The sequence below is a fragment of the Arvicola amphibius genome, chromosome 3, assembly GCF_903992535.2.
Source record: "Arvicola amphibius chromosome 3, mArvAmp1.2, whole genome shotgun sequence".
In the NCBI taxonomy this organism is placed as follows: Eukaryota; Metazoa; Chordata; class Mammalia; order Rodentia; family Cricetidae; genus Arvicola; species Arvicola amphibius.
In genome coordinates, this window is record NC_052049.1 from 162,634,757 (window position 1) to 162,656,465 (window position 21,709).

The window sequence follows — 21,709 nt, forward strand, 5'->3', positions numbered from 1 at the left end:
TCATTTCGGGTGGAAGGAACTATAGAGTCTTATGTAGCTCACTCTGTTAGAACCTTTTTTGGGGGGATCAGGATAAAAGGGCTCACAGTGTAGCTCTGACTGGCTTGAAACTCAGAGAAATCCACCTCCCTTTTACCTGCTCCCTCACCCCCACCCCCAAATACTAGCTTTAAAGTTGTAAGCCATCATGCTGGGACTGGCCTAGAACTTTTGATCCTTCTACTTCTGTTCCTGGAGTCACCACACCACTCCTGTCTAACTCTTTTGAGGTCTTTTGGTTTTGTTAGTATGGGTGATTGAACCTAGGCAAGCATGCTACCATTTAGCTACATCCTTTCCTTTTTGTAAAAAAAGAAAAAAAGAAAAGAAATTATTATTATTGGTGTGACAGACCATGAGGGGCTGTAGCCCACATGGGAGTCAGTTTTCTTTCCCCACCTTTACCTGAGATCCTGGATCCTGAGGTTGAACTCAGGACATCAATCTTGAGGAACAAACACACTTTACCCACTGAGCTCTGCATATCTTGGGCCCTGTGTCCTTTTCTTAAAGTAAACCTTTTGCTTGTTTGATTTGGTTGGGTTTTTTTGTTTGTTTGTTTGTTTGTTTGTTTGTTTTTTGAGGCATGGTCTCTAGCCTTTCAAGGACCTCATTTTGTAGACCACGGTGCTCTGTCTCTGCTTCCAGAGTGCTGGTGTTAAAAGGTGTGTGCCACCCATACCAGAGTGACTTAGCCTTTGAAAACTTGTGCTAAGCTCCAGATCTTTTTAAAATTTTTATATGTGTAGATGTTTTACCTGCACACATTTCTGTTCACCACTTGCGTTCCTGGTGCCTGTGCAGACCGGAAGAGGGCATCAGATCCCCTGGACCTCCAAAAGATCAACTAATACTCTTAACCTCTGAAGACCCTCTCTGGCCCTAGCACTAGATCTTCTGGTAGGCATTTATTAGTTTCCATATCTTACTCTGTAAAATTAGTAGTAATATTTAATGGCTAAAAAATTCTTCAGATACATTTTAAATTTTGTGCATTGGTCAAGTATACATTGTAGTTTCTAAATATTTAATTGATCTCAGAAGAATGGGAATGATTCTATTGTTCTCATGTTTGGCTAGGAACTGTAGGCTTCCTTGAAGGTTTCTTCAGATAAGGATGACAAACTTTAAAGACTTTTGAAGTTTATCAGATTGTTGTCTTAATTAAGATTAAGATTCTAAAATTGCCGGATGGTGGTGGCACATGCCTTTTTAATCCCAGCACTTGGGAGGCAGAGGCAGGTTGATCTCTACGATTTCGAGGCCAGCCTGGTCTACAAGAGCTAGTTCCAGGACAGAACCCAAAAAGCTGCGGAGAAACCCTGTCTCAAAACAAAAACAAACAAACAAACAAACAAAAAAGATTCTTAAATTGATCTGCATATACTTTAAAGGAATAACAACAAATAGTCTTGACCAAGGAGTATAAATTTCAATGGAATAGACAACCTTTAAAAAAGTATAACTGTAATAGCATTGTAGATTGCAGGTATCAGAAATGAGTGACATTTACTAATGTAAATGTACACAGGACACTATGTTATATATATATTTATATATATAAATGAAGAAAACAGCAATAACAGTACAGAAATCACTGAGATTGTGACACTTCAAATTAAGACTTATAAACTAAGAAGTGGAAAACAAATCAGTTGAATTTTCTTAAGATAAATGCCTGGTATCACCATAAAAGAAGTTTTTTTCTTTTTTTAAATTGATATTTATTGAGCTGTACATTTTTCTCTGCTCCCCTCCCTGCTTCAACCCTTCCCCAATGTCCCCATGCTCCCAATTTACTCAGGAGATCTTGTCTTTTTATACTTTCTACTTCTCATGTAGATTAGATCTATGTAAGTCTCTCTTGGTGTCCGTATTGTTTTCTAAATTCTCTGGGATTGTTTGTAGGCTGTCTTTCTTTGCTTTATGTTTAAAAAAACCACCTGTGAGTGAGTACATGTGATAATTGTCTTTCTGTGTCTGGGTTACCTCACTCAATACTGTTTTCTTTCTAGTTCTATCCATTTTCCTGCAAAATTCAAGCTGTTGTTATTTTTTTCTGCTGTGTAGTACTCCATTGTGTAAATGTACCACTTTTTTTTAAAATCCATTCTTCGATCGAGGGGCATTTAGGTTGTTTCCAGGTTCTGGCTATGACAAACAAAGCAGCTATGAACATAGTTGAGTACATGTCTTTGTGGCACGATTGAACATCCTTTGGACATATACCTAAAAGTGGTATTACTGGGTCTTGAGGAAGGTTGTTTCCTAATTTTCTGAGAAATCGCCACACTGACATCCAAAGGGGTTGTACCAGCTTGCATTCCCACCAGCAATGCAGAAGTGTTCCCTTTAGCCCACATCCTCTCCAGCATAAGTTGTCATCAGTGTTTTTGATCTTGGCCATTCTGACAGGTGTAAGATGGAATCTCAGAGTTGTTTTGATTTGCAGTTCTCTGATGACTAAGGATGTTGAACATTTCCTTAAGTGTCTTTCAGCCATTTTAGATTCCTCTGTTGAGAGTTCTCTGTTTAGGTCTGTACTCCATTTTTTTTTTTTTTATTGGATTATGTGATCTTTTGATGTCCAGTTTCCTGAGTTCTTTGTATATTTTGGGGATCAGACCTCTGTCTGATGTGGGGTTAGTGAAGATCTTTTCCCATTCTATAGGCTGTCGTTTTGTCTTGTTGACTGTGTCCTTTGCTTTACAGAAGCTTTTCAGTTTCACGAGGTCCCATTTATTAATTGTTTCTCTTAGTGTCTGTGCTGCTGGGGTTCTATTTAGGAAGTGGTTCCCTGTGCCAGTGTGTTCAAATGTACTTCCCACTTTCTCTTCTGTATGGTTCAGTGTGGCTGGCTTTATGTTGAGGTCTTTGATTCCTTTGGACTTGAGTTTTGTGCATGGTGATAGATAAGGGTCTATTTTCATTTTTTTACATGTTGATATTCAGTTATGCCAGCACCACTTGTTAAATATGCTTTCTTTTTTCCATTTGATTATTTTTTTGCTTCTTTATCAAATATCAGGTGTTCGAAGATGTGTGAATTGATATCCGGATCTTCTATTTGGTTCCATTGGTCCTCCTGTCTGTTCTTATGCCAGTACCAGGTTGTTTTCAGTACTGTAGCTCTGTAGTAGAGTTTGAAGTCAGGGATTATGATGCCTCCAGAAGTTTTTTTATTGTACAAGATTGTTTTGGCTATCCTGGGTTTTTTGCTTTTCCAAATGAAGTTGAGTACCGTTCTTTCGAGGTCTTTTTGTAAAAATATTTATTTATTATGTATACAATATTCTGTCTGTGTGTATGTCTGCAGGCCAGAAGAGGGCACCAGGCCCCATTACAGATGGTTGTGAGCCACCATGTGGTTGCTGGGAATTGAACTCAGGACCTTTGGAAGAGCAGCCAGTGCTCTTAACCTCTAAGCCATCTCTCCAGCCCCCTTCGAGGTCTTTGAAGAATTTTTCTGTGATTTTGATGGGCCATAAAAGTGAATTATGCAATCATTCTATGTTCAACATATGTGTGTTAAGTGGATGTATACATGCCACCATATATATGATATTTAGAGAACCTTATGGCTTCATTTCTTTCCTTCTACCTTTATGTGGATTCCTGAGATTGAACTCAACTTGTTATGCTTGTGTGGCAAATGTTTTTACATACCATTTAACTGGTCCATCCATCTATCTATCTATCTATCTATCTATCTATCTATCTATCTATCTATCTATCTATCTATCTATCTGTGTTTGTCCTATCTATATCTCTATATCTATATCCTATATCTAAATATACGGGGAATATCTATATATCCTGTATAAAAACCAATTTTTATTATACTACAGAATTATACACTTTCATTTACTTGTAAGACAAGCTATTTTGCAGTTGAGGCTGTCTTCAAATTATATCGCTAAATGTAACCTTGAACATCTAATACTACTGCTTTTTTTGTGTGTGTGTGTTGAGATGACAGGCATGTGCAACCACTCTGTTTTATGTGGTTCTGGATAGGAACCCTGGATTTCATGCATACTACACAAGCACTGTACAGCAGTTTGTTTATTGAGACATGGTTTTACTCTGTAGCCTGTGCTGACTTTGAACTCACTATATAGCCCAGAGATAAGTTTACTATATAGACACATACACACGCTCTCTAAACCTAGTAGCCTAGATTGGCCTTATACTTACTATATATTTGAAGATTACCTTGAACTACTGATTTTCTGTCTCTTTCTTCCAGGTGCTGGGGTTACAATTGAAGTCTACTACATTCAGTTTATAAGTAGGTTTTCCTTTTTTGAGACAAGGTCTCAATATATAGCCTTGTCTGGCCTAATATATATGTAATTCAGGCTGGCTCTGACTTGTTAGAGTCCTCCTGTTATCAACCTTCAGAGTACTGGGATTATAGACATAAGCTATCATACCTTCAGTTCCAATAAGCTCTACCACAGTTACTATACTGTTCAAAGCATGGAATGATAGACGGCTTTAGGAACATGGAGTACTTACAGATTTGTCTCATTGTGAACTCGTCATCTTAAAACTAAGGTCTTAGCTGAGCAGTGGTTGTAGAAGGAGCTGCGGGCTGCGTTCCTGTATGGCTCCTGCACGGCTAGCTTTACACCCAAAATAATTACATGGAAACTGTTTTCTTTTAAACACTGCCTGGCCCATTAGTTTTAGCCTCTTGTTGGCTATTCTCATATCTTGCTTTAACCCATATTTAGTAATCTGTGTAGCACCACGAGGTGGTGGCTTACCAGGAAGGATCTTAGCCTGCGTCCATCTCGGAGAGGAGAGCTATGGCGTCTGCCTGACTCTGCTTTCTTTCTCCCACAATTCTATTCTGTCTACTCCGCCTACCTAATTTTTTGTCCTATTAAAGGGCCAAGGCAGTTTCTTTATTAACCAATGAAAGTAACACGTAGACAGATGACCCTCCTCCATCAGGTGGTGGCACACGCCTTTAATCCCAGCACTTGAGAGGCAGAATCGGGCGGATCTCTGTGAGATCAAGGCCAGCCTGGTCTACAGGAGCTAGTTCCAGGACATGCTCCAGAGTTACGGAGAAACCCTGTCTTGAAAAACAAACAAAAAAACCAAAGGTCTTAGGGAAGTCAATCTTACCTATTATTTTTCCTCAAAATAAGAAATGTAGTTATGGGGCTGGAGAGATGGCTCAGAGGTTAAGAGCATTGCCTGCTCTTCCAAAGGTCCTGAGTTTAATTCCCAGCAACCACATGGTGGCTCACAACCATCTGTAATGAGGTCTGGTGCCCTCTTCTGGCCTTCAGGCATACATGCAGAGAGAATATTGTATACACAATAAACAAACAAACAAACAAACAAATAAATAATTTTTTTTTAGAAAGAAATGTAGTTATAAAAGACTTAAGTCATTATACCCAGAGAGTAATTGATGTAGTTATTCTCACTGCCTTACGTATGTACGTACAACTTGGAATAATTGATGACTACCTATGAACTTCTTATCTCTAGGGTAGGGTTAAGAGGGAAAATTTACCTGCTGCTTATATTTTTTTATGGGAAGAAGCCTTTTACACTGTGAATGCTATACTTCGAGTAACTCTTTTTTTTTTATTGCATCCATGGAACTCTGTGTGTACAATCTTGTCAAATTATTCCCTTCCCCCATCTGGCCTTAAACTCACTATAATCCTCCTGCCTCAATTTCACAATTACTGGGATTACAGGTATGTGCTGCCATGCTGGTAAGGCTCTAGGAGCGTATTGTGTAGTAACAGTGTTTTCTACCATGTTCCAGGCTACAGCTTATCAAGTAAACATGTAAACTAACAGCACTTAACTTTGGTTTTAGTAAATTACTCATTTGTAATGAATATCTGGCAGATTTGAGGGGATACAAAACCCACTGACTTGAAATACTTATTGTATAGAAGACAAGAACTTTTTTCTTAGTTTTATTAGTATATATTAATTATACATAATGGGTTTTATTATAACATTTTTATACATGTACATAATGTATCTTGATCATAGTCGCCCCGCTTACTTGCCCTTGTTTCCTACTGCTACTTCTAATTTCCTTCCTCTTCCCAGCTGGCCTGCCTTCTACTCCTTCCCTTCTCTGTTTTGTGTGTGTCCCAATAGGTTTCATTAGGGTTTCACAGAAGCATATGTGAGAGTTTGTTTACAGGCACATGTGCACCTTACAAAGTGACTGTATTACTGAGAAAAAATATTGTTTTTCTTTTACCAGCCATTAACTCTGTATAAATAGTCAGGGAAGGATGAGGGAGTTAGAACTACATAAAAGATTTTATGTAGCCGTCCAGTGGTGGCGCACACCTTTAATTCCAGCACTTGGGAGGCAGAGGCAGGAGGATCTCTGTGAGTTCAAGGCCAGCCAGGTCTACAAGAGCTAGTTCCAGGACAGGCTCCAAAGCCACAGAGAACCCCTGTCTCAAAAAACCAAAAAAAGGATTTTATGTAAACAGGTCCTTTGTCCGCACTCCAGCCACAGAGATAGAAACTTTTAATGAAAGTACTCAATTTAGTTTTGCCTGGAACTTGCTGTATCCTTAAGGCCGCTCTCAAACACACGATTCTGCCTCAGCCTTCTACATGCTATAGTTAGAGTTTCACTATGTGAATGTGATACCACAGAATGTTTTTTAATAGATAGATTTTTTTTCCCTCTTAGAATTTTAAATTGAATTTAGGGCCCTGTGTATCTTGTCAAGCACTCCAAACATTGAGATGCACCCCAGCCTTCTTTTTCACTTAAGGGAAAAATAAAAAGATGTTTTTGAGCTGGATTTGGTGGTATGTGCTTTTAATCCCAGCACTCGTTAGGAGAAACGTATGGAGTTCAAGACTAGCCTGGTTCCAGGACTACATATAGAGAAACCCTGTCTCAAACAAAACACACAAAAGTGTTTTTAAGCATTTGTCTTGTATGTTTCTGTATGTACATAAGCATACTATTGCATATATGTGGAGGTTAGAGAAAAATATGATTTCCAGGGATCAAAATCAGGTTGGCAGCCTTGGCAACAGGCATTTCAATTTTCTGAACTATCTTGCCGACCTCTCTTACTTTTTGAGGAAGGGTCTCATTAAGTGCTCAGGCAGGTCTGGAATTTTTAATCCTGTAGACTCAGCTTCTCTAGTAGCCGAGATTTCAGGTTTTTCTTACCAGGAATAGGTATGAACAAAGTTTTTAGTACACAATAAGCTTTAGTTGATATTGATATATAACTATAAGATTTCTTGCTTTTTGTAGTCTTCTAAAAATACAGGACTTTCAGAAAGGCTCAGAGTGTAAAGATGTGGATAAGTCTGATGACCTAAGATTTGTTCTCCAGAACCCATGTGGTGGAAGGAAACAGCTGCAAGTGGTCCTCTGACCTCCATGTTTATGCCACTAATAAATAGTTAAATAAACAAACATAAATGTATGTAAAATGATGCCTGGCTGTGGTGGCGCATTTCTTTAATCCCAACACTCGGGTGGTAGAGACAGGCAGATCTCTCTGTGAGTTCGATGCCAGCCTGGTCAACAAAGCAAATTCCTGGACAACCAGATCTGTCACACAAAGAAACCCTCTCTTTAAAAACCAAAAACCAAACAAACAAACAAAAAAGGAAGTGTTAATGTAGGAAGCTTCAGTGATAACTCCTAAAGTGGATGTTCTTGTCAAATGAGAACATGAATAACTTGAAGCAAAGTTTGAGTGATGTACTTAGTATGATGTTATGGCTCATAGTGATCCCCTTTTATATTTTCTAAGGAAAAGAACTGCCATGTGTTCTCTTTGAACTCATGTCTTAAAGTTGTATAATCTTCAGAGCCCAACTTTTTAATTTAAGATCTATTGTTAACTTTTCATAAATAACAGAAAAATATCTTACTTGAGTATAATTAAAATGATTTGTTACTGCAGTATGAATGCCATCTGAGAGGAATTTATAAGCTTCACGAGAACTGTTTCCAATTAAGTACTATTTATTTTTACAGTCATAGATTCTGACCTTTGTGGTCACACCCAGACACCTTCATCTACTGCAACCACTCAGTGGCTGCTCGTCTGAGATAAAATGTGCTGCTTTCTGCACATTCTCTTAGGAGGCTTAGGAGGAAAGCTTACTTAACCATCTCTTGGGTGTGGCAGTGGTGGTGACAGAACTAAAATTAGTGGTTAAAAATGGGCTAAATATTAAGAAATTAGAACACATACAACAAGATTACAGAAATGAGTTACCAAGCACTTTCTCTTTTATAAAGGTAAATTCAGTGTGGTAGAGATACTTAAAAGAACTATTTCCTTAATTAGAAATGGCACAGAGAAGAGGGTACAGGCATGAAGGAGTTCTTCCCAATCTTGCCTGATTACAAGAATCAGTCGAAGCAATTTTAAAAACATGAATTTCTATTTGGATTTTGATTCATTACATGTCCAGTGGACCCCTGAAATGTATTTGTTGTTGTTTGGTTTTTCAAGACAGGGTTTCTCTGTGTAGCCCTAGCTGTTCTGAAATTCGAAATTCACTCTGTAGACCAGGCTGGCCTTGAACTAACTCACAGAGGTGTGCCTGCCTCTGAGTGCTAGGGATTAAAGGTGTGCATCACCACCACTGCCTGGCTGTTTGTTTTTGTTTTTCTGAAATGCATTTTGAGTGACAGCTTTACCCTGCCTCTCCTCTTCATAGTGTAGCCAGACACATTGGGAAGGATGGTTATTTGTTTGGTTTTGTTTGTTTGTTTTTCAAGACAGGGTTTCTCTATACTTTTGGTTCCTGTCCTGGAACTAGTTCTTATAGACTAGTTTACAGAGAGACGCCTTCCTCTGCCTCCCCAGTGCTGGGATTAAAGGTGTGTGCCACCGCCACCTCCCGGCTGGGAAGGTTGGTTGTAAAGAATTGGATACTGGAGGTTTTCTGGGAGGTTGAGGCCAGCTTAGGTACATTGCACCAGGAAAAAATAAACTACAAAATTGTTCCAGAAAAGACTAAACTACAAAATGAGATCCTGTCTCAAAGAAATACAATACAAATAGCAAAAACTACCATTGGAAAAATATTCACTTGCAAGAATAACAGAATAAAGAGGTCCTACCAATAAGTGACTAACAATTAGTAGAAAGATGACCCCCCCCCCCCCACACACACACCCACACCCACACGCTCTATGCGCTACAATCTAGTTCACGAGCTTCGATCAAGGGGCTGGAGGTTGAGGAAATACAGACAGAGACAGACCAACACACAGACCTTCAAACACTGGCACCAAAAGCCCTTCTTTAATAGCACCATGGAGGCTTAAATACCCTGCAGTCAATAGCCAACAGGTGAAAATCCCATCCTCTGATCCTCTAGGCTAGGCACAGCTTCTAGTAACTTCAATTAGAAGGCTCTAGCAGGGAAGAGCAGCTGAAGGCCAGGACTTAATTGGTTCCAACATAAAGACAGGAATAATTCTTTTTTTCTTCTTTTTTTTTGGTTTTTCGAGACAGGGTTTCTCTGTAGCTTTGGAGCTTGACCTGGAACTAGCTCTTGTAGACCAGGCTGGTCTTGAACTCACAGATATCCTCCTGCCTCTGCCTCCTGAGTGCTGGGATTAAAGGTGTGCGCCACCACCACCTGGTGACAGGAATAATTCTTAGGAAGAGCAGTTATGTAGCTTTTATTTTGTTGTGTAAAACTTTAAAATTCTGAAGCCATTTCTGATAATTCTAAACCCTCTCAGCCTCCATGCCTTAATGCTTCCCCTCCTCCCCTGGGAACCAAGGACCTAACAGCTACACATGCACGTACTCAGTTCCTGAACAATTACCCATACACGTATGTTTTGATTCAGTCCCCTGATCTCTTACTTCATCTGATCTGGTAACAGCTCTCCAGCCAATTATTGGTAATAGCCCTTTCGAATAAGCCAATCACAACCCCCCTTGCTTCTATGGCCTTCTCCTTTAAAAGCAGCCTGTACCAGCTATTCGAGGTCTCTCGGCTTCACGAATTCTGAGGGACCCTGTCATGACAGAATTAATAAAATCCTCATACTTTTGCATTGGCTGTGGTGTAAGAGGTGGTCTCTAGGGGCGACTCCTCCTTGGTGTTTGGACACTAGAGTCCAACAGTTGGTTAGTTTGAGTTCCCTCTAGAGCTGATGATGGCCTTGAACTCCCCTAATTTTCCTTCCTCCACTTGTTGAGTGCCAAGATTACAGTCATACACTATCAGGGTCAGCCTAAAATGACATAGCTTTAAAACTTTTAATATTTATGTTATATGTGTATGGACGGACACACACACACACACGGTATACATGAATTTAGGATAATTTGCAAGAATCTGTTTTCTCTTTCCACAGTTTTCTTCATGGGGTAGAACTTGGCTGGTCAGGCTTGGCTGTAGGCACTGTTACTTGCTAAATCATCTTGCGGGTTCATCCTTTGTATTATGTTAAAGTTTTTACTTATTTAACAAAAAAATCTTAATTTGTAGCCATTTTTACCTGAAATTCACTATGTAGCAAATGCTGGTGTTAAAATTGTGTCAATTCTCCCACCTCAGCTCTCTAGTGCCTAAACTTCTATGCCCAGCCTCCTTTGTAGTTTTCCTTTGTTGTTATACATAATGGGTTATTTTTATTTAAGGCAGTGTGCATGCATACATGTCTGTGTGGCATGTGTATGTGAATACATGTACTCCAAAAGTCTAGAAGATATCCAATCCCCTGGAGAATGATTAGATTATGGACAGATGCTAGTTATATGAGCAAGTACATATAAATGTGTGATATATTTTAGACAGAAGTTTCTAAAATGTCACTATAACTATCATTGCATGTGCTGTGTGAATAATGAAGCATGGTCGATTAGGAAGTGCTCCTAGACGGTATTTGATCTATCTGCTGCCTTGGCCTCTGAGCAGATACTTGAAGCAGTGGGAATAAGGCATGGAAAATGTTTGGAAGTAGAAATTTGAAGGTCAAAGGGAAAATTTATAGGTAACAAGGTTAGGAAGGAGAACTTTAGATATGATATAGGGCTTTATTTTTAACTTTAAAATTGCATTTGTTTGTTTATCATTTATTTACATGCGATAGTATATGTGTAGAGGTCAAAGGACAACTTGCAGGAGTTGGTTCCCTCCTTCTACCTTGGGGACCAGGATCACACTCAGGTTGTCAGGTTTTTACCGCAAGTACTTTACTCCCTGAGTCATTTTGCTGAAATAACTAGTAGCCACATTTGAAAAGAAAAAAGTAAAATTATAACTTAAAAATTCATGCCAGGCAGAGGTAGCCCACGCCTTTAATCCTACCACTCAGGAGGCAGAGGCAGGTGGATCTCTGTGAGTTTGAGGCCAGCCTGGTCTGCAGAGCGAGTTCCAGGATTGTTAAACAGAGAAACCCTGTCTCCGAGAAAAACAAAACAAAACAAAAAATCAACAAGAACACCAAAAAGGAAATGAAGAATTCATTCTTCAAGAATTTCACCCATGTATAAGTGTATTATGATCACATCCACCTTTATTTCCCTCTTCCAGCCTCCCCTAAGTGTGTCTCCTTAACACATCACCCTCAGGAACCTCACATCCTTGTATTTTAATATACAGCTCTGTCCAGTTAGTACTACCTGTATTACACAAGTATGGGGCCACCCACGAAAGCGTGGGCAGCCCTACTGGTAGCCATACCTGCAAAGAAAATGACTGCTCCTCCCCCAGCTGGTATCAGCTGCCAGTGCTTTCTCCCCATCTGTGCTAGGATTTTGACTGCTTTGATCTTGTGCTGCTATGTATTCCTTCTTGATTGGTCATTGATCCACTCATCATTCAGTATTCTGTTTATAGTTTCTTTTACTACTTCTCTTTTTTTTTCATGGTTTATTTTTTTATATTTAAAAAATTTCCATCTCCTCCCCCCTCCTCCCCTTTCCCTCCCCTCCTCCTCCCCCTTCCCTCCCCTCCTCCTCCCCCTTCCCTCCGCTCCCCTCCACCCATACCTCCCCTCCCTCCCTCTCCAGGCCAAAGAGCCATCAGGGTTCCCTACTCTATGTTAAGACCAAGGTCCTCCCAACTCCCCCCAGGTCCAGGAAGGTGATTGGCCAAGCTGAGAAGGCTCCCACAGAGCCCGTCCATGCAGAAGAATCAGAGCCCAGCGCCATTGTCCTTTGCTTCTCAGTCAGCCCCCACTGTTGGCCACATTCAGAGAGACGGGTTTAGTCGCATGATCCATCAGTCCCATTCCAACTGGAGTTGGTGATCTCCCATTATTTCTGTCCCACTGTCTCCATGAGTGAACGCACCCCTCACGTTCCTGACTTTCTTTCTCATGTTCTCTTTCCTTCTGCTCCTCATCAGGACCTTGGGAGCTCAGTCCAGTGCTCCAATGTGGGGCTCAGTCATTTTCTTCATCTATCGCCAGGTGGAGGTTCCCTCACGGTCCTGACTTTCTTTCTCATGTTCTCTCTCCTTCTGCTCCTCATCAGGACCTTGGGGGCTCAGTCCGGTGCTCCAATGTGGGGCTCTATCATTTTCTTCATCTATCGCCAGGTGGAGGTTCAGTCCAGATATTAAAAAGGCCACAAATAAGGCTAGAGAGATGGCTCAGCTGTTAAAGGCTAGGATCTCAACATTAACAAAAAAGGCCCCAAATCTATCGACTTGGCATTCTGAAAACATGTGCCTCAGCTGCTTCAGCTTTGGTCACAGAAGCTGCTCTTTGAACTGCAGACACTCACAGTTTCTCAGAGTGCTTAGAACAAGTAACTCTTGGATGTTCATGGATAAATGGAGCACCAAGCTCACGTCCTCCAAGACTCAGGGAATATTGTTGAAGAAGGGATAGAAAGAATCTTAAGAGCCAGAGGCTGAGGCAGAGTATTAAAGAATGTTGTCTTCTGGATGTGACAAGGCTATGATTACCCGTATAAAACCTACACTTGATTGAGCCCATCAGCATCTCATCATAGTATGGGAGAGGGACTCATGAGCTCCCACCCAAGGGTCTATAGGTCATTAATGGTTATTGGAGGAAAGAGAGATGTTTCTTAAATGACATAAATCTGGTAAGGTGCCCATGCTCCTATAAATAGCCTCTTGCCTATAATTAAATTTAATGGATCACAAAAAATACATGAAATATAATAAGTAATTAGAGTTGGAGAAAGAGAGGGTAATGAAGGTGAGGGGAATATGCTCAAATACATTATATGCATATGAGAAAATGTCATAGTGGAAATCATTGTGTATAATTAATGTATGCTAATAAAATCATAGGTTTTATTATGAATACTGTAAATTTGAATACTTTATGTTCACATACTTAATACATTTTTATATTCTATATACATAATAAAGGTCAATTTGGTTTTGTGTATTGTAATTTTTTATTGGAAAACAAATACAAAACTTATAATCTTGCCTTAGATTTGAGGCAAACTGACTATAAACAGATTCTTTTGATTTTTTTGTTTTGTTTTGTTTTGTTTTTGAGACAAGGTTTTTCTATGTAACCCTGACTGTCTGGTACTCATTATGTAGACCAGGTTGGCTTCAAACCTGAAGATCTACCTGTCTCTGCCTCCCAAGTGCTGGGTTTAAAGGTGTGCACCACTACTGCCCAATCAGAATTTTTTTTTTAAGTGGCTAAGTTTAAAAAGCAAGTTACAAAAGAAAATGTTTCTGGTACAATAGCAGCATCACAAAACACATCATATGTACCTGGATAAGACACCCATTTCATAGTGCTGCAACTTTTGTTGTTGTTAAGTAGACAAACTGTTTTATAAACTTCCTGTAAAATACAAATAAGAGTATTTAACAGAACTGATTATACTCACTTCAACAAAGAAGTCAATATGTTAAGACTTCTTAGTTTTGTTGTAGTTTGTTTTGTTTCTTTGGTTTTTCAAAGCAGGGTTTTTCTGTATATCCCTGGCTGTCCTAGAACTCAGATCTACCTGTCTTCCCCCACCAAGTGCTGGGATTAAAAGTGTGCACCATCACCCCACATGTACAATATGTCCCTAAATGTAAATTAGCAGAATGAGATAGGACCATTGGTGTCAACTTGATATTGCAGAACACTGACTTCCTATTTTGCTGTCTTTTCAGGTAACATTTCACTTGTTGCATTTCCAGTTTCCAGCACTCACTCACCAACAAAAATTTTACCGAAAACCTTAGGGCCAATAAATGTGAATGTTGGACCCCAAATGGTAAGAAAACTATCGAATCTTGTATTTGACACTTCACTTAGGCAAGACTAATTTTAAATTAGAATTATTATGCTGAAGATATTTGACAAAATACTCCCTTTAATTTTAGTTGCCTCATTAACTTTAAATAAAAGTCTTATTTTTATCTGAGTGTAACTGATTAAATATTAATAAAAGTTTTTGTGCTCTTAATTTTTAAGTTTAACATATTTCACTCTGGGTTCTGAATGTGTTATATTAAAGATTTCTCTCTTTATAAGGCCTCTCTTTTATTGTTGAATTAACTTGAAATCTATTATATTCTACCTGTCTTCTGTTTTCTTTTTCTTATAGAATAACCTTTGAGAAAACCATGTGTTCGCATACATATTGAATGTATAACTGAATTTATAGGTGTGCACCACTAAAATTAAGTTGAATTTATAGCTAGAGCTATAGATTTCAGTTTTTTCCATTTAAAGGTTGTTGTAGGTCATCTTATGCTTGAACTTGCATTGGGAGGCCGTGTAGGAGGATCATCACAATTTCCAGGATAACCTGTCCCCGTAGTGAGTTCCAAGTAATCCTGGGAACTGCAACTCTGTCTGGAGGGAGCAAAGAGGGAGAGAGAACAGATAGAGAGGTTGGGGGGATAAGTAGCTGGGGAAACAACAATATGCCATTTTAATTCTTAACCCTAAAAATATTGGATGAAAAATAATTATGTGTGTGTTTCCCTAAAGGCATTCATTCATTTCATTTTCATTCATTCTGCTAGCACTCTCAGAAAACCTTGTTTATAATCACAGTTATATTAAATTACCCTTGCCTGGTTTGGTGGTTTGTACATATAAACCCCGCACTCAGGAAGTCGAGGCAGGAGGATTTTAGTACATTTGAAGCCACGGAAACCATCTGAAAAGCCTACTGTAAGGGAATGGAGAGCAATTAAGAGAATGGCTGCTCTTGGGAGCTACAATACTCTCTTCTGTGGCAGCAGGCGGGTACACAAGCATACATGCAGGCAGAATACCCATTTATAGAAAATACACAAAAAATCAGCCGGGGCAATGGTGGCACACACCTTTAATCCCATCACTTAGGAGGTAGAAGCAGGCAGATCTCTGTGAGTTCAAGGCCAGCCTGGTCTACAGAGCAAGTGCCAGGACAGGCTCCAAAGCTACACAGAGAAACCCTGTCTCAAGACCCCCCCCCCCAGAAAAAAAAAAGAATATAATAGTGGCACATGCCTTTAATTCCAGCACTCAGGAAGTAGAGGCAAATGGATCTCTGTGAATTTGATGCCAGTCTGATTTACTTTTTATATATTTTTCTAAAGATTTATTTATTATGTGTACAGTGTTCTGCCTGCATGTTTGCATGTACGCCAAAAGAAGGCACCAGATCTCATTATAAATAGTTGTGAGCCACCACATGGTTGGTGGGAATTGAACTCAGGACCTCTGGAAGAGCAGCCAGTGTTCTTAACCTCTAAGCCATCTCTCCAGCCTCTGTCAGCCTGGTTTATAAAGTGGGTTCCAGGATAACCAGTGTCTTGAAAGACAAAAAAACAGAAAAAGGAGAAGAAAAAAAGAAAGAAAATAATTATTCTTTCATGTTCTAAGCATGTATCTTCAGGTTAATCAGCTTTTCTAAGGAATGGTCTCCTAGCCAGATGACTGGCAAGTCCAGTTGGATTAATGCTGTTTTTAAAATTATGTTATCTTTTTTATGTGTATAGGTGTTTGCCTACATATATGTCTGTGTACTACCTGTGTGTACAGTACCCATAGAGGCAAGAAGCAGTAATCAGAAACCCTAGAACTAGAGTTACAGACAGTTGTGAGCTGCCATGTGGGTGTTGGGATTTAAACCTGGGTCCTCTGACAGAGCAGTGGATCCGTCTCTCTAGACCATAGTTTGGTTAACCCTTAAGATCGAGGACAACAGTATGTAATGATTTGGGCAGAATTTTTTTTTCATCCAGAGTGGAATAGAAGTTAGATTCTAGTTTTTTGTTGTTGTTTTGTTTTGTTTTGACCAAAAAATCAGAGTTTTCCTGTAATGGGCCTTGACATCTCTACTTTTTTGTATGGTATTTTAAATCTTGAGAGATTTCCTTGGTAGTGTTACCAGGGAAACAGTAGGTGGGTGTTAGGTATATTTCTTAAGAGGAGCCTGCAAATAATTCCAACCAGACCAAATTTGACCGAATTAAGATACCCATGTTTAATGCAGTGCTCCCTGGATGATGGGAGCAAAACCTGAGACCACGTGTTCCTTTTTTAGGTCTCAGCCTAAATAGCCTGTGGGGGTGGTCCTGACCCTCCCTGGGAGGGGTCAGCATTTGGCGGGCTTCCTGTAGGTGGAGTCTGGACCAAGGCAACTCCCAGGGGAGGGGCTTTCAAAGATGGTGCCAGGTGTTACAGTGGGGTGTTACAAGGAGCAGGCTTGTTAGTTCCCGGCAGCTCAGCCCCAAAATAATCACACAGAAACTATATTATTTAAAACACTGCTTGGCCCATTAGTTCTAGCTTTTTATTGGCTAACACTAGTATCTTAATTTAACCCATTTCTAGTAATCTGTGTATCACCACGTGGTCGTAGCCTACCAGTAAAGTTTCAGTGCATCTATCTCCAGCAGCAGCTCCCTGACTCTGCCATCTCTCTCCCTGCATTCAGTTTAGGTCCACCCCCCCCCCCCAAGCTAAATTCTGCCTTGCTGTAGGCTCAAGCCAGCTTTCTTTATTCATTAATAGTAATCACAGCATACATGGGGAATCCCACATCAGTGGCCTCCAGAATTGTCAGTATACATCTGGCTGCCTCACAAAAAACACTCCACATCTTTCTGTCTCAAAAGGACGAAGCATCAATAAGCAGGGATCCAGCCTTTATCAGATTTTGACTATTCTGGTGCTTTGATGTCAGACTTCTCATTTTCTGGAACTGTTTTTGTTTGTTTTGTTTTGGTGTTTTTTTTGGCTAAATGGCTTCTTGCAGATTGAAGGTTAGTTTTGAGGTGAAAGAAGAGTGGGTTTATTGTGGAAAAGCAATGCAGTAGAACTGCCCCACAAATAGAATAGTCACGAAAAGATACAGAATTGACCCTCTCGAGGGCAGAGTAAGCAGGCACAGAGATAGATGTTTAATTTTATGTTGAAATTGAAATATTCATGCTTTTTCCAGGAAATTTTTTTTCAGGAATTGAATTTGTATGGCTTTTGAGGAGCCCTAAAATTTAGTGTACGTGTACTGTTTTGCATATTCCTCAAAATGAGCCTGCATTCGTGTTACAGCTTTTCTCCTGGGCAGAGATCTTATATGTGCTAACATTACAATAAGGTATTCTAAAGGTTCATGGATGGTCCCTTGATGGTCACTGGTCTTAACAGTTGTCCGTGGCTACCAGTTTTTGTGTCCACTTAACATAAGAAGTGCAACCAGGTGCTAGTGTCGCACACATTTAATCCCAGCTCTTGGGAGGCAGAGGCAGGCGGATCTCTCTGAGTTTGAGGCCGGCCTGGTCTACAAAGTGTGAGTTCCAGACAGCTAGGACTTTTTTACACACTGTCTTGAAAAATTGGAAAAAATTCAAACCAAACAAACAAAAAAGAAGTGCAGCTAACTGCCTGTTACCATAAAGGTGTCTAGTCGTCTGCTGGCTTGTTGATTCCCTACAGCCTGCCTGCTGTCATAGCCAGAGTGTTTCATTCTTTTTTCTTCCTTCCTAAGTAGCCAAAGCTGGCCTTGAACTTGGAATCCTCTTGGCTTACTCTCCCTAGTGCTGGTGTTACAGGCTTCTTCTGTTTTCTTTGATGTCTTTGTCACCTTTTTAAATTTTAATTATTTAATTTATTTGAATCAGAGTGCTTGAGTAATGGCTCAGTGGTTAAGAGCACTGGCTGCGCCTCCAGAGGAACAGAGTTCAGTTCCTAGCATCTGCATGGCAGTGCTCAACCATCTATAATTCCAGTTCCAGGGGATCTGAAGCCCTCTTTTGGCTTCCACGGGCACCTGGAATACAAGTGGTACACAGCCATATATGCAAGCAAAACACCCATAAACATTAAATAAGGAAATGAAATAAGTATACAAATTTTATTTTTTGAGACAGGGTCTTATTATGTAGTCTTCATCTCTAGACCAGACTTCCCTCAAACTTAAGAGATTCACTTGGGATTAAAGACATGTTCCAAATACCTGGTTGGTTATTGTCTTTTTTTTCCTGCATCTATTTGCTTATTTGTGTGTGTGAGTGTGTGTGTGCACACTCACATGCACATGTATAGGTGAGAGTACTTTGCAGGAGTCTGTTCTAGCCTTCTACCATCTGGGTTCCAGGGATTGAATTCTGGTCATCAGGTTTGGGAGAAAGCGCCTTTTCCTGCTGAACCACAGCCATTTGCCAGCTCTTCTTGTCACTTTTAAGCATTGTTTAGTCTAGGGGTATAGAGCAGTGACAGAATACTTACCTCACGTGTACTAGTCCTGGGTTTAGTCCCCAGAACTGGGGTGGGGAAAGGAACCTAAAATTAAAAACAACCGTTTTTCACCTCTGTTCCTCATTCAGTATTTTTTTAAAAGTTTTTTTTGTTGTTAGAGAATTTTTGACTAGATTATTAACTTATCATTTTCTTTTTTAACTTATTTTTTCCTTTTATTGAAAATATTTTTTTCCTTTACATAATAAATCTTGATTATAGTTTCTCTTCCCTCTATACTTCCTGGGTTCATCAGTCACTTCTTTTTTTTTTTTTTTTTTCTCTTTTTGATTTTTCGAGACAGGGTTTCTCAGTGGCTATGGAGCCAGTCCCGGAACTTGTTTTATAGACCAGGCTGGCTTCGAACTGACAGAGATTCTCCTGCCTCTGTCTCACAAGTGCTGGAATTAAAGGCGTGTACCATCACCACCTGGCAGATTCATCAGTTTCTTAAAAGGTAGTTTCTAAACTGGGCAGTTTAGAGGCTCCAAAGCTTCAGAGAAACCCTGTCTTGAAAAGCCAGGAAGAGAGGGGGGGGCGCTAGTTTCTGCCCTTCCCTTTTGATCTCTTGGAAGCTGAAGCTTAACTGAAGGTAGAGATTTCAGATGGGACTATCAAGTCTGCCTAGAAGGTAGAGGCACATGCCGTCAACTTGTGGTCTAAGATCCATCCCTGGTGCTTACTTACATGGTGGAAGGAGAGACCCAATATCTGAAAACTGTCTTCTGCTCTCCTCATATGTGCTATGGCATGCAGGGGCTCTATCTGTCTATCATTTCTCTACCTGTCTCTGTATTCATTCATATACATGTATGCTGACAAATACATATGCCCACAAAAATGTAAACATCTCTCTCTCTTTCACACACACACACACGCGCGCGCACACAGGACTGGTGAAAAGAATTTTCATTGGTTGTGAAAACTAATTTATATTTTTGTTTGTCTTTGTGTATATATGTGTCAATGTGAATGTGCGCCCCACATGTGGGGGGTGCCGGCAGGTGGAGGCTAGAAGAGGTCTTTGGACCCTGGAGCTGAAGTTACAGATACTGACATGGGTGTTGAGAACCTAATTCTGGTCTTCTAAAAGAGCATCAAGTAACTGCTAACCATCCCTCAAACCTGGGAAACTAACTTAGCAGTTTTAACTAACTTGCCTTAGTTAGGAGACTTGACCTTTCCTCACAGTTTAACATATAAATCATGTATATCTTAACATTCATGTGTATATACATGTATATGATGACTCATGGCTGTCTTACTTGAGAGGAATAAAAGCTACATGTCACATGCTGGGTGATGGTGACATACTCTTTTAATCCCAGCACTTGGGAGGCAGTGGTAGGTGGATCTCTGTGAATTTGAGGTCAGCCTAGTCTACAAAGTGAGTTCTAGGACAAACTCCAAAGCTACGCAGAGAAATCCTGTCTCTAAAAACAAACAAACAAACAAGAAAGGAAAAGAAACTACATGCTTAGTGAAAGCAAAAATGTCATTTTAGTTGAATATAATACTTAATTGTGAACGTTCTTTTTCAGAATAAATACGCTCTCTGCTTTTTTAACTGTAGATGGCAGTAGTACTTTAGATATGTTTTTGAGGGCAACCAGTCTTATTTTTTTTCTTTTTTCTTTTTTTTTTTTTTTTTTTTCGAGACAGAGTTTCTCTGTGGCTTTGGAGCCTGTCCTGGAACTAGCTCTTGTAGACCAGGGTGGCCTCGAACTCACAGAGATCCGTCTGCCTCTGCCTCCCAAGTGTTGGGATTAAAGGCGTGTGCCACCACCGCCCGGCTCCAGTCTTATTTTTTTATTTATATTTATTTATTATGTATACAATGTTCTGTCTGTATGTATGCCTGAAGGTCAGAAGAGGGTACCAGACCTCATTAAAGATGGTTGAGCCACCATGTGGTTGCTGGGAATTGAACTCAGGACCTTTGGAAGAGCAGGCAATCTCTTAACCACTGAGCCTTCTCTCCAGCCCCACTGAGCCATCTCTCCAGCCCCAACAAGTCTTCTTTGTAAGAGTGTTTAGTTACTATTGATTTTCCTAGTCTAACTATTCAGTTGTCCTAGAAATAATAGATATGATTAAAGATATTTGAGGTTAAGGTCTGAGAAATAGTTGATTCTAAGATTTAAATGCCTTTTCCTTCTCTTAGCTGAATGTTAGAAGTACATTTGCACTTATTTTCGTATGTATACATATCTGTCCACGTGAGTCACAGTGTGTATATTTGGAGATCAGAGAATTCCCAAAGTCATTTCTTTCCTTCTACCATGTAGGTTCTTAGGTCATTAGGCTTGGTGGCAAGCAACCTTTACCCAACATGGCCTCCTTGTCGACCTAGAGGTTTGTTTTTCAACTCACTTAAATTTGGAATTTTAAAATTTTATTGTTCAGGGATATAAAATATGCTTTACTTAGCTGGACCACGATGGCACATGCCTTTAATCCCAGTACTTGGGAGGCAGAGTCAGGTACATCTCTGTGCCTTCAAGGCTAGCCTGGTCTACAAAGTTAGTTCCAGGACAGCCAAGATTGTTACACAGAGAAATCCTGTCTTGAAAAACCAAATACATATATACTTTGATTCATCATCCACATATAACTTATTTTTTTGCATTTGGAAATAGACTAAGTTTTACTTTGTTTTTGGTTTTGTTGTTGTTTATTTTGTTTTAGCTTGGTTTGAGATGGACTATTACTATGTTACCCAGACTTGCTAGAACTCCTGAACAGTTCTCCTGCCTCAGCCTTCTGTGCAACTGGCACTGCAGGTGTTTCACATCCATGTCTGTCTGTTTAGTTTTGGTTTGGTTTTTAGACAGGGTCTCACGATGTAGCCCAAGCTAGCCTTGACCCTCACAGAGATCTGCCTGTCTCTGCCTCTAGTGTTGGGATTGAATGTGTGTGCCACCATACACAGCATTTATTTTGTTCAGTAATGATCATTGTTATTATCCTTGTTTAAAAGAATAT

General features: G+C 39.8%; 1 protein-coding gene across 8 annotated transcripts in view; it reads left to right on the forward strand.

Moving 5' to 3' along the window:
* Tfdp2 (transcription factor Dp-2) overlaps positions 1 to 21,709 on the forward strand; it is a 112,637-nt gene that overhangs the window by 49,170 nt on the left and 41,758 nt on the right. For 7 of the 8 annotated variants that reach the window (XM_038322733.1, XM_038322728.1, XM_038322729.1 and 4 more), the window contains one exon: positions 14,158 to 14,261. In XM_038322733.1, the coding sequence (XP_038178661.1) occupies positions 14,259 to 14,261 (3 nt within the window). In that variant the 5' untranslated portion in view covers positions 14,158 to 14,258. Of the gene's footprint in view, positions 1 to 5,746; positions 5,766 to 14,157; positions 14,262 to 21,709 lie in introns of those variants that run through there. The other variant, XM_038322732.1, reaches the window with a different exon arrangement.